The 13,260-nt window shown below is 38.2% G+C and overlaps 1 protein-coding gene across 1 annotated transcript in view; it reads left to right on the plus strand.

The window, feature by feature from the left end:
• The window catches only part of PHLPP1 (PH domain and leucine rich repeat protein phosphatase 1), a 211,736-nt gene that overhangs the window by 94,320 nt on the left and 104,156 nt on the right, over positions 1–13,260 (plus strand). Inside the window, exon 2 of the mRNA XM_081251786.1 lies at positions 9,251–9,447. Coding sequence (XP_081107912.1) covers positions 9,251–9,447 — 197 coding nt within the window. The remainder of the gene's footprint in view (positions 1–9,250; positions 9,448–13,260) is intronic.

Below are 13,260 nucleotides of genomic sequence, written 5' to 3' on the forward strand. Positions count from 1 at the left end.
TGGGGCCTGAGAATTTGCATTTCTAATAAGTTTCCAGGTGATTCTGGTACTACTGGTCTTGGGACCATACTTTTAGAACCACTCTGTCTGAAGCAACTGTTACAACAATCTGTCCTACTCCCACTTGAGTCAACAAAGGAGGTTATTTTAGAATTCTCAGGATTTTTCTATCAGAGTAGCTCTATCCAGTCATCTTAGTTATATCCGTTAAGGTTGAAGTTCTAATATTTGCAACAGTGTACAGAGATTAATGAACTATGCATTATTCTTTTTACACTTGTTTTTGAAAGGTAGTATAGTGACACCCAGCTTAACCAGAAGTGAATCGTTCAGAAGACCGAACTATTTAAATTAATATATAAATATGCAAGTCAAGAAGGACCTCTGAGTGGAGGAAAAGACCACAAAGTTTAGTCCTTTACTTTGAAAGAGGGTAGAGAGCTAACTTTAGGCCTGTTGTTTTAGGATTGAATGTAAAGTAAGGCAGTAAATTAGAAGTTGCTTATATACTCATTACTGTCAATAATTGGAAAAGAAGAGCCAAAGAACTATGATAATACTGAAGTTTGGAGCTATTTTTGGACAAGAGCAGATAGCTCTTCTAGTCCACTGGTCCCACAGGGTTTCTCTGAATTTCTGAATATAGGAATATATTGAGAACCCACCCTTTAAAGAAAATCTTTAATTATGTTAAACATACTTTTATAATCTATAAAAGTGAACGGTATGTATGAGAAAGAATTAAATTTAAATATTTGGCACTTGGTTCCAGCCAAGATGGAGTAACAGCGACTGCATTTACTCTTTAACCTAAAAGAAGAAACAACTAAAAATCAGATGAAGTATATGAAACAGCTTTCAGACATTGGGCATCAGGCAGCACAAGACACAAAACCCCACAACAGATGTGCTCCTTGAGAGAAAGGAAACAGATTAAAACAACCCTACAAACGTACCATCTTACTGATGGTGGGAAAGAGTTCCAGGATTACGTTGTAGGGAGGAGGAGCCCAGGCAGAGCCTGGTATGCATGGCGAGTTCAGGAGACAGAGCTGGGAGTCCACTGAAGCTAAGCAGCTTGAGTGTACAGAGCAGAGTGCTGGAGAGAAGAGAGCTGCTCAGAGAGTCCTGGACACGTGCAAGGAGTCATCATTGAGCCTTCAGCTGAGTGCTGATCAGCCACTTATGTGAAGAAGAAACTATGTGAGGCTGGGGGTTAAAAACACAGAAAAGGAGCAGAGGGAATAAACCTTGAAGCTCACACAGGGCGCCAGGCACAGTTCATGCTCCTACCAGCCAGACTGGAGAATCGTATAATTTAGAGGATGTCCATTAGAGTACTGCTTGCTAATATTGCAATTATAGATCTAGACTTAGGCTGCTCTGGTCTTATATGACAAATCCCAGAAAGCAAGCCTGGTAAGAACCAAACTGTTTTCAACTAACTTAATTGTGTCCCAGAACAAAACTCCATAAGATTCATATAAATACAAAAATATCCAGCACTCAACAAGGTAAAACTCCTAATGACTAGCATCCAAACAAAAATTACCAGGTGTGCAAAGAAGCAGAAAAATAAGACCCATAAGAGAAAATGATAAAATAAAACAGACACAGAAGTGATACAGATGATAGAATTAGTTGACAGGTACACTTAAGCAGCTATTATAATTGTCTCATATATTCATGAAGGTAAAAAAAGGCATATTAAGGAGTGACATGGAAGATATATACATATGAGTGTATATGTATGTATATATAAGTATGTACCCACATATAGCCAAATTGAACTTCTAGAGATGAAAAGTACACTGGATGGAATTAACAGTAGATTAAACACTGGAGAGAAACGATTAGTGAACCTGAAACCACAACATACCAGAATTTGTGGAATGCAGCTAAAGCAGTACTTAGAAGGAAGTGTATAGCACTTAAATGCCTATATTAAGAAAAAAGAAAAGCCTCAAATCAGTGACCTCAGTTTCCACAGTAAGAAAATAGAAAAAATAAGCAAAAATTAATCCTAAAATTAGTAAGAGAAACAATGATAAGAACAGATATAAATGAAACCATAAACAGAAAAACAGTAGAGAATGAAACCGAAACCTGGTTCTTTGAGTTTTTTAATAAAATTGGAGGAAGCGGGAAGGGTAAGCTGGGATGAAGTGAGAGAGTGGCGTGGACATATATACACTACCAAATGTAAAACAGATAGCTAGTGGGAAGCAGCTACATAGCACAGGGGCATCAGCTCAGTGCTTTGTGACCACCTAGAGGGGTGAAATAGGGAGGATGGGAGGGAAACGAAAGAGGGAGGAGATATGGGGATATGTGTATATGTATAGCTGATTCACTTTTTTATAAAGCAGAAACTAACACACCATTGTGAAGCAGTTATACTCTAATAAAGGTGTTTAAAAAAAAAAGGATGAATGACTCATAAAGATCAAATCTTGTATTCTTTGCTAACTATTGTTGGGAAGAAATACGGGGGAGTAAAAAGACAATGAATAATATGATCCTCTAGTTTTGTATATTGGTCCTGTATAAACCAACTTGTGGCATAGGACAAAATAATTTAAACACTTTCTTTAATATTCTTATCTTTAAAATAAAGATAAAAACTCCTCCCTCAGTTTTTTTATGAGAAAAAAGACATAATAAATCCAAACAAAGTTATAAAATATAAAATGTTATCATAATAAACATTTTTATGTGAAAAAAATAAATAAAAAATAAAATTGGTAATCTTCTAATCAGACTGATCAAGAAAAGGTAGAAGTTCGTCTCCCAGAGTAATGGAAGTGAAAACAAAAATAAACAAATGGGACCTAATTAATCATAAAAGCTTTTGCACAGTGAAGGAAACCATAAACAAAACCAAAGGGCAACCTACAGAATGGGAGAAAATATTTGCAAACAATGCAGACTGAAAGGGATTAATTTCCAAAATATACACACAGCTCATAGAACTCAATATCAAAAAAACCAAACAACCCAATTAAAAAATGGGCAGATCTAAATAGACATTTCTCCAAAGAAGGCATACAGATGACCAACAGGCATATGAAAAAATGCTCAACATTGATAATTGTTAGAGAAATGCAAATCGACTACAATGAGGTATCACCTCACTCTGGTCAAAAAGTCTACAAATAATAAATTCTGGAGAGAGTGTGGAGAAAAAGGAACCCTCCTGCACTATTGGTGGGAATGTAAATTGGTAGAACCACTATGGAGAATAGTATGGAGGTTCTTTAAAAAACTAAAAATAGAGTTACCATATGATCCTGCAATCCCACTCCTGGGCATATATCCAGAGAAAACCATAATTCAAAAAGATATATGCACCCCAGTGTTCATTGCGGCACTGTTTACAATAGCCAAGACATGGAAGCAACCTAAATGTCCATCAACAGATGAATGGCTAAAGAAGATGTGGTATATATATACAATGGAATATTACTCGGCCATAAAAAAGAATGAAATAATGCCATTTGCAGCAACATGGATGGACCTAGAGATTATCATACTAAGTGAAGTAAGCCAAAGACAAATATCATACAATATCACTTATATGTGGAATTAAAAAAAAGATGCAAATGAACTTATTTACAAAACAGAAGAAAAAGAAAAAGAAGAGGTATGTTACCAATATCAGGAATGAAAGAGGTGACATCACTACAGTTTTTTATTGATATTAAAAGGATAACAAGGAAATATTGTGAACAACTGTATGTCAACTATATGAAAACTTAAATGAAATGGACAAATTTTTAAAAAGTCAAACCACGAAGGCTTACTCAAGAATAACTAGATAATGGAATAGGATAGCCCTAACTCTAGTAAAGAAATTGAACTTATAGTTAAACACTCTCCCCCACACACATACAAAACAAAAAACAAATAAACAAACAAAAACCAGAAAAAGCAAGACTCCAGATCCAGAAGTCTTCACTGGGGAATTCGACCAGATGTTTAAGGATGAAATGATACCAATTTCATCCAAATTATTCCAGAAAAGTAGAGGAAAGAATTCTTCAGCTCAGTCTATGAAGCCAGCATTACCCTCACCCCTGACACCAAATCCAGAATGTTTTTAACCATTTAAAAATTTTTATTTATTTATTTTTGGCTGTGTTGGGTCTTTGTTGCTGCACGTGGGCTTTCTCTGGTTGCGGTGAGTGGAGGCTACTCTTTGTTGCAGTGTGCGGGCTTCTTATTGTGGTACCTTCTCTTGTTGAAGAGCACAGGCTCTAGGTGCGCGGGCTTCAGCAGTTGCAGCACGCGGGCTCAGCAGTTATGGCTCACGGGCTCTAGTGCGCCACCAGGGAAGCTCAGTAGTTGTGGCGCACAGGCTTAGTTGCTCCGTGGCATGTGGGATCTTCCAGGACCAGGGATTGAACCCGTGTTTCCTGCATTGGCAGGCGGATTCTTAACCACTGCACCACCAGGGAAGTCCCCCAGAATGTCTCTCTCTCTCTCTATATATATATATATATATATATATATTCTTTTTCAGATTCTTTTCCATTATTGGTTGGAACTATTGAATATAGTTCCCTCTGCCAATTTGTTGCTCTTAATGGTGAAAAACTGAATGCTACTCCCCTAAGATTAGGAAAACGGAAAGGATGTCTGCTTTCCCTAGTTCTGTTCATTATTGTGTGGAAGGTTCTAGCTTGTGCAGCAAGGCAAGAAAAAGAAATAAAAGACACCCTGATTGCAGTGGAAGAAGTAAAGCTGTCATTCTTCGCAGGAGAGGACTTATTTTACCTGATTTCAAGACTAATTATAAAGATTCAGTAATCAGGATACTGTGATATTGGTCAAAGATAGACAAATAGATGAGTGGAATGGGAAGAACCAAGAAAGTGGCCCATCCAGCTATGGTCAGTAGAATTTTGATACAGGTGCTAAAGCACTCCAATGGGAATGGAGAATCTTTTTTTAAATTTTATTTATTTATATTTTAAATATTTGGCTGTGTCAGATCTTCGTGGCTGCCCACGGGCTTTCTCTAGTTGCGGCGAGCGGGGGCTACTTCGTTGGGGGTGTGCGGGCTACTCTGCAGTGGCTTCTCTTGTTGCGGAGCACGGGCTCTAGGCCACGCGGGCTTCAGTAGTTGCAGTACACGGGCTCCGTAGTTGTGGCTCACGGGCTCCAGAACGCAGGCTCAGTAGTTGTGGCTCACAGGCTTAGTTGCTCTGCGGCATGGGGGATCTTCCTGGACCAGGGCTCGAACCCATGTCCCCTGCATTGGCAGGCGGATTCTTAACCACTGTGCTACCAGGGAAGTCCCAATGGATGATCTTTTTAACAAAAAGTTCTGGAATAATTCAGATAGCCACTTGTCAAAAAACAAAAACAAAAACCTCCTGAACCTCTACTTGTTTCTTGCTGTGTACAAAAATTAACTTGAAATTAATCATAGGCCTAAATGTAAGAATTAAACCTATGAAACTTAGAGCAGAAAACATAGGAGAAAATTATAGTGACCTTGAGTTTGTCAGAGAGTTCTTAAATACAACACAAAAAACACTCATTGTAAAAGATAAATCAGATATTTGGACTTCATTAAAATCGAAACTTTTGCTTTCCCAAAATACTGTCAAGAAAATGAAAAAGCAAGCCAGACTGGGAGAAAATATTTGCAAGTTACACATTTGACAAAGGACTTGTATTCAGAATATGTGAGGAACTCAATTCAGTTAAAATTGGATACAAGATTTGAATTAGTCACCTCAGCAAATAAGGTATGTGAATTGCAAATACGCTCTTGAGAAGATGATCAGCATCATTAGGAGAATGCAGATTTAATCCATAATGAGGTACCATTACATGTGTACTAGAACAGCTAAAAGTGTTGACACGGAGGTAAAGCAACTGGAACTCTCCTGCATTAGAGATGAGCATGTAAAAGAGTACAGCCCAGCCATTCCAGTCCCACGTGTTTACCCAAGTAAATAAAAGGATATATCCACACAAGAATGTTTGTACCAATGTTTTCAGTCAAGATAAGCAAAAAATGTGGGAACAGTCCAAATGTCTATCAGCAGATGCATGGTTAAACAAAATGCGATATATTCATGCAGTGGAATACTACCCAGCAATAAAAAGGAATGAACTCTTGGCACACTCAACAACACGGACAAAAAGTGACAAAAAAGCACATCAGCAGTCGCCTGAACATGGGAGGCCCTAGGTGGGGGGGGAGGCGGCGAGAGGGAGAGGGAGGGATCACAGTGGGCAAGAGAAACTGTTAGCGATGATCAGTGTGCTCATTTTCCAGCTCATTTATAGGTGTATATATGTCTAATCAAATTGCCATGTGCCAAGTGAGGAAGACGGGGAAAGCATGTTTTAAAGCATTCTCTGTTGTGTTCAGGTTTCTCTCTCAGCTTGAAATATTTGCTTTTGCTGTCCATCGTTCGTCCCAGATCGTATGAGAAATGCCTTAAACCTGTAGGATATTTCTAAAGGAAAAGTTACAACAATGGATCCAACTTTAATTTGGTGGGCATTGTTTCCTTGTGTGATGTCAGTATTTCTTAGAGCATAGGACAACTTGAATTCCTCTGAATTGAGAAGTTTCGAAATTGGCAGCGCGAGCTAAAATAATTCCTTACGTCATAGAAGAAGGAAGTCTGACACAAAGGGGTGTGCACGGGGGTGACTGCCCAGCTCTGTGTTACTTATTCATCTCCATATTCCCCAGAGCCCAGTTGGTACACAGCCTAGTCCTGAGGGTGTGCCTGAGCTGGGAACACCTAGGGAGGGAGCCGACAACAAGGATGTTTAAATTCACCCAGAGCAAGATAAGAGGGAGTTGATTCCCACGGGGACGTTCAGGGCGGGGACAGACCGATCTTACCATTAGGTCCCGGGACTGTGCAGGCCCCTTGGGAATTTTCCTAAAGAGGGAATAAAAAGCCAGTGTCTGTTGACGTCTCCATACTTCTCTCGTGTGTATCCCTTCTAGCCTTAGTCCTCTATCTGGCAATGTGCTCTGGGGCTTTCTCTAGGATTTTCGTGGAGTTGGAGAATTGAGGGACTGTTGCTTATGTACCTCTGTTGTCTTTTTCTTCAGTCTCTAATTAAATCACAGATCTCTATAAATGTGACGGGTTAACAAGTGTCCTTGAAGCCACTCTCTGATGTGGCTGAATAAAATGCCTGCTTCTTTGCATTCATTAGTGTGTGTGTGTATGTAAGTATTTAGATCAGATCCCTCATTAGAGGATGTTGGTGTATTACAGTCCTGGAAATTGGATTTTGTAAATGTGTTGTCCGTTATTTTTAGCCTTGCACGGATTTTAGCCTTGCACGGACCTTTCCATTTTCTGAATCTCCTTCCGTCCCACTTCTTCTCTACAGGAAGAGAGACTACAATGTAGAGAGGAGCTCTTAGATTGGGAGCCTGGGCATCTCTCTCTGTGGGTGTAAATGAACTTGTGCAGAATGGGACAAGTGAATGACTGTGGTCTGATCCATCCCTGGCAGCCTTTGACAAGCCATATCTATTTTAAAGTCTCCTGGGCTTCCTATCCCTTTGTGGGAGTGTTAGCATTTGGTAGACAAACAACTCAGTGGAGCTCTCCACTGAGGATGCTAGCTGTGTAGTTGTTTGCTGGGCCCAGGTTCAAAAAGGTGGACCACTTTTAGACTTCATTCAAGCCTAGCCCTAGCACATTTATGCAGTGTACAGTATTTATTTCATAAAACATTTTGATATACTGGGAGAAAGAGGAAGTGAAATTCAAACCTGCTGGTTTTGTTATTTGCAGACATCTCTGCCCAAAGGTGTGTATTGGGAGGGTTCACACAGTTTTTGGATCTTCTTGAGATCTATTTTTGGTGCTGCTGTTCTTCCTGTTTCCTTCTCCAGTAGCTATTAGACATCTACCAAAACTACTTGGCATTTATGTTAGTTTTTAACATTCATAAGAATATAATTTTTCTTGAATCTGTTTCTTCTGCTAGGCAACTAGGCAGACTTTCAAATAAATATAACACTTCTGACTTGGGAACTATTTGGGGACATGTGCCCCTCATTAATTTATCTGTGAGCATGGGCTTCAGTACTCTGATAAATATTCAGTGTCTAGAACTGGGAAATATTTTTCTTCTTGTTTATACAACTCCATCACTTATTAATCACAGTAGTTCTCCCATTCAATTGATGGGACTTGTCTGAATGTCATTCTTCCAAATTCACTTCCATCTGGGAAATGAGGACTCTTCAGAGCTTTCTCAGCTCTCTGTCTCTGAGTCTTAGCGCATCTTTCTCTGTCTCTTTGTTCCCTCCGTGACTCACAAGCACTACAGCACACCATCCTTCCTGGATTGGCATTAAGTTTATCTTTGAGGACTTAGATTATGTTTATAGAGTAATGTTTTCTTACTAGAAAAGTCATTCTTTTTTTTTTAATCAATTTATTTTATTTTTTAATTTTTGGCTGTGTTGGGTCTTCGTTGCTGTGCACGGGCTTTCTGTAGTTGTGGTGAGCGGGGGCTACTCTTCATCGTGGTGCGTGGGCTTCTCATTGCGGTGGCTTCTCTTGTTGCGGAGCACGGGCTCTAGGCGTGCGGGCTTCAGTAGTTGTGGCTCGCGGGCTCTAGAGTGCAGGCTCAGTAGTTGTGACGCATGGGCTTAGTTGCTCCGTGGCATGTGGGATCTTCCCGGACCACGGCTCGAACCTGTGTCCCCTGCATTGGCAGGCGGATTCTTAACCACTGCGCCACCAGGGAAGCCCAAGTCATTCATTTTTAATTGTCTCCTTAATAGCAACTGTACATTAAAGATCTGTAGGAGGAAGAATATGAGTGGCTAATTCCATTAAAACTGATTAGTTTCATTAAATGCTAGATCTTGAATGTTATCTTTCTATATCAGTCTATAATATTTTCTTCTTAGTGTACTTAAATTAACTCTCACATTCATGAAAATCTTGAAGCCATTTCTGTTTTAAATGTAAAATTAAATTATGAAGGATATAGCAGAAAAACTTAGGTTATAAGTTTTTTAAGGTAAAAACTCTTCTTCACCTATATTAAAAGGTACATGTGGAGCAGATTTGGTAGTTCTTATCATAATTGCATTACTGCAGGTTTCAGAGTCCCTCAATTATAAATTAGATTGTTTCCCTGTAATTATTCTCTGTTGTCCAAGTAATTTATCTGGTATGCTGATGAGTAGCAAAAAAGCCCATTTCTTTAAGACTAAAATGTTTGCTTGTGTTTGTTGCAGGAAAACCTCACAGCACTGGTAGCTCTGAACGGATTCAGCTCTCAGGAATGTATAATGTCCGTAAAGGCAAAATGCAGTTGCCAGTGAACCGATGGACCAGACGCCAAGTTATCTTGTGTGGGACCTGCCTAATAGTATCATCTGTGAAAGACAGCTTGACCGGAAAGATGCATGTTCTGCCACTAATTGGTGGGAAAGTAAGTTTAAAACAAACCAAATACTAACAGATTTCCCAGTGTCATTAAGAAGCTTACTTTGAGTCATTTCTGTAATAAGGGGTAGATGGGTTTTTTTTTTTAAGAATTTCAATTAAAAAATATTCATGTATTAATTTATTTTGGCTGTGCTGGGTCTTAATTGCAGCATGCAGGATCTTCATTGCGGCACGTGGGATCTTTTAGTTGCGGCAGGGGGGCTGTTAGTTGTGGCATGCATGCGGTATCTAGTTCCCTGACCAGGGATCGAACCCAGGCCCCCTGCATTGGGAATGTGGAGTCTTACCCACTGGACCACCAGGGAAGTCCCAGGGGTAGATGGTTTTTGAGTCATCATTCCTGTTGTGCCTCCACCAGTGGACATTTTTGGTTGGTGGAGTTTTGGAAAATAACAATGCCATTGGCTCACGTGAAGCCCTGGTTATGTTCACTTCTTAGTACGTGCACCTTAACTATGTGACTGAAAATAGAGCAACTAGAATTTCACTGTTATATTTCAGACTGTAGGTGATAAATTATTATTTATGAGAAGATGTCTTTTGATATTGTGAGCATGTATTTTATAGTATAGAACAGTGATCCCCAAGTCCATGACCTTAGGATCATTCTGGCGTGCTTATCAAAGGTTAGACTCTCTGTTTGTGTTTAGTGACCAGTGGGGTTAGTACTTTTAGTTTATCGCTATAGCTAGTCATGATTTTTGAACCTGAAATGCTACTCATTTCAGAGAAAACCTGTGATACAGCTGGTAGATATTTCCAACATACTGGCTGCTTTTCTTTGGGCATGTTAACTATTTTATTCCTATCATTTATAAATATCAACAGAAAGAACAAGATTGCTTAGGAAGATATTACATTCTTTTCTTTGCCAGATTTATTTATAAACTCCAAGCACTGGTAGGGGTATCATTACCATAATTATATGTCAGTATTTCCTGATTTTTTAATGATATGATAATCTGTTAATAAAGGGAAAGGTAAATTTGGATGAAGAAAGGGGTTTTTGGAAATCGGGGGCATATTAAAAAATTTTTTCTTGATCGTTACTTGATCGTTCAAAAAAAATAGATTTGGCTAGTCTGTGAGGTGTGTTTAGGTCTATTTCATTCACCCATTTTGAAACCATGGCTTCTTAACTTCTGTCTGAGCATTGAAGAATTAGTGATAGTTTATTACTGAAAATCTTGTCCTTTGGATGGATCTGAAAACTTAGTCATCATTATTACTTCCATAACTCATCATTAAAAATGCATATTTAATGTTTGATGCCCTGATAGGTCAACAATCTGTTTCTTTCTTCTCTATGGTGTTAGGCATTTGCATAGGCAAATTTAATATAACTATTTATTAAATATCCTCTGTGGGGAAGCCACTTTGCTTGGCGTCCCAGAAATACCAAGATGGGTAAGTCACCATCTCTGCCTTTGAATAGCTTATAATTACTATCTGGAAATGAAGGATGGACACAACGATATCTGCTCTACGAGAGGTGCAAAAAAGTAGTGTGGAAGATAAGTGGAAGAGATGACATTTTGTGGGAGGGAATCGGGATTTTGTGATGAAGGAGGTAGCAATTATGATAGAACTTGAAGGGTGAAAAATCTCTTGACATATAAAGGAGATGGTCAGAAAGATTATTGTGCTCAGAGAAGCAGAGGCAGGGAAGCAGTGGAATGTTCAGGTAAGGTGAGAGAAGATCCAGTTATAATTAGCATTTTTATTCAGAGCTAGAGACTTGTTCTGTTTCCCAGGCCTATTACTGGATGTACTTCTACCATTGAGTGAATAGAAAGTTAACAGCTTCTTTTTCTCACAGACAAAGCTTGTAAAACCTGTTTTGTGCTACACCTTTAAAAATAATTGAGTATATTGAAAAATTATATTAACCAAGTTAGGAAAAAATAATTTACTCTTTGCAATGTGAGTTTTCATTAATGTTTGTCTTTCCTTTTCTCATTCTGTTCTGTTGTTAAAGGAAAATCTGAGAGTAAATGGAAGGGTTTTTTTGTTTTTGTTTTTGTTTTCTAATTTATATAAAAGAGCTAGAAATGAGGTGTGAGATAGATGCTATAATTGCTGTGATAATCAATTTTGACACACTACTTGAGCATGATCATTAGTTTACGTTTTCAAATGTAGAATTCAAATATGAAGTTAAATAAAGCTGTATTAAATTATTGAAAAACATTTGTTTAATAAGTTTTTATTCATGTATAATTATTTAATTTCTTCTTTAAAATTGAACATAAATTTTTAGATAACTTATTTACATTAATACTTTATGTAATATTCGTTAAGCTATGAGGCATAATAAGCTGAGTAACTGTTAACTTACTACTCAGTTTAGGAAGTACAGCAGCATCAGTACCAGTGTCTCTACCTAAGTTCTCTTTGTATCTGTCCCATTGCCTCCTCCTACCCCAGAGGAATCCACTGTCCTAGAATATGTATTCATCATTTGCTTACTTTTTTGAAATAAATTTTATATAACTATGTTTTGCTTGTTTTGATCTTAATAAAAATGGTATCATCCTGTTTGTAGTTTTCTGTGATTGACTTTTTTCACTCAATATTATGTTTCATAATAAGATTCCATATTACTTGCTATATATGGTTTTCATTTCTGTATAATGTTCCACTCTGTAAATGTTCCAGATTTCTAAAATTTCTTAAGTAATTTTCTTGCTGATTGACATTTGGGTTGCTTCTAGTTTTCTATTATAAATAGTGCTCTTGAGATAGTCTTATTTTGATATACCTCCTGGTTTACAAGTAGTTTTTCTAGAGCAGCAGTTCTCAACTCTTGTCGCTGTGCCTGAAGGGGACATTTGGAAATATGTGCAAGTGTTTTGATTGTCAGATGATTGGGTAGTCAGTTGATGTAAGCTAAGTTATGCTGTGGTAACAAAACCCCCAGATCCCAGTGACTTATCATAACAGTTATTTCTCACTCACACTATTTGTCCAGTGTGGGTGGGTGGAGATTTCTTTTTTCAAGTAATTATGTACGAACCCAGCCTGATGGGGGTTCTTCTCTCTTATAATATTTGTAACACGTGGCTTCCTTTGCTGCTTAGGCAGGAGAAGAGGTAACTTGAGGGACATTAGCTGGCTCTTGTATATCTGGTTGTAGAAGTGCACATGCCACTTCTGCTCATGGCTCATTAGCCAGAACTAGTCACATGACTCCATCTTAATTGCAAAGGTTCTGGGAAAAGTAGATAGTGTGTTTGGTTAATACTAGTATCTTTTGCTGCAAGGGGACACTATTGGCATCTACAGGGCAGGGGCTCAGAGAGTAAAATGTCATGCAAAAATATTAGACAGTCCTGAATAATGTACACAAGGAACTATTCAATCCAAAATTCCTATAATGACCTCCTTGAGAAATATCGCTCTTAAGAGTGCAGTCACTGGGCTATAGGACATATATGCACGTTTACTTTTACAAGATGATATCCAGTTGTTTTCCAAGGTTGTTGCACCATATCATGCCCCTATCAGTGTACCTTTCTCTACATCTTTGCCGAACTTTATTGAGGTGTAATTGATATACAACATACTGCACATTCTGATAACAATTTGATAACTGTATTAGACTTCCATGAGTACAGTTTGACAGATAGTCCCCTTGTGCTACTTTGTACCCTCTGTCCCTACTTTTCTGCTCACTCCTACCCATTCCCAAAAAACACTGCCTGATTTCTGTCAATATGGATTCGTTTAAATAGCATTTCTATAAGATTATATTTTCTCTTTGATGTATAGAAATGTGGTTGAGTTTTTTAGTGTT

This window comes from Mesoplodon bidens, assembly GCF_964165515.1.
Source record: "Mesoplodon bidens genome assembly, chromosome: 13".
In the NCBI taxonomy this organism is placed as follows: domain Eukaryota; kingdom Metazoa; phylum Chordata; class Mammalia; order Artiodactyla; family Ziphiidae; genus Mesoplodon; species Mesoplodon bidens.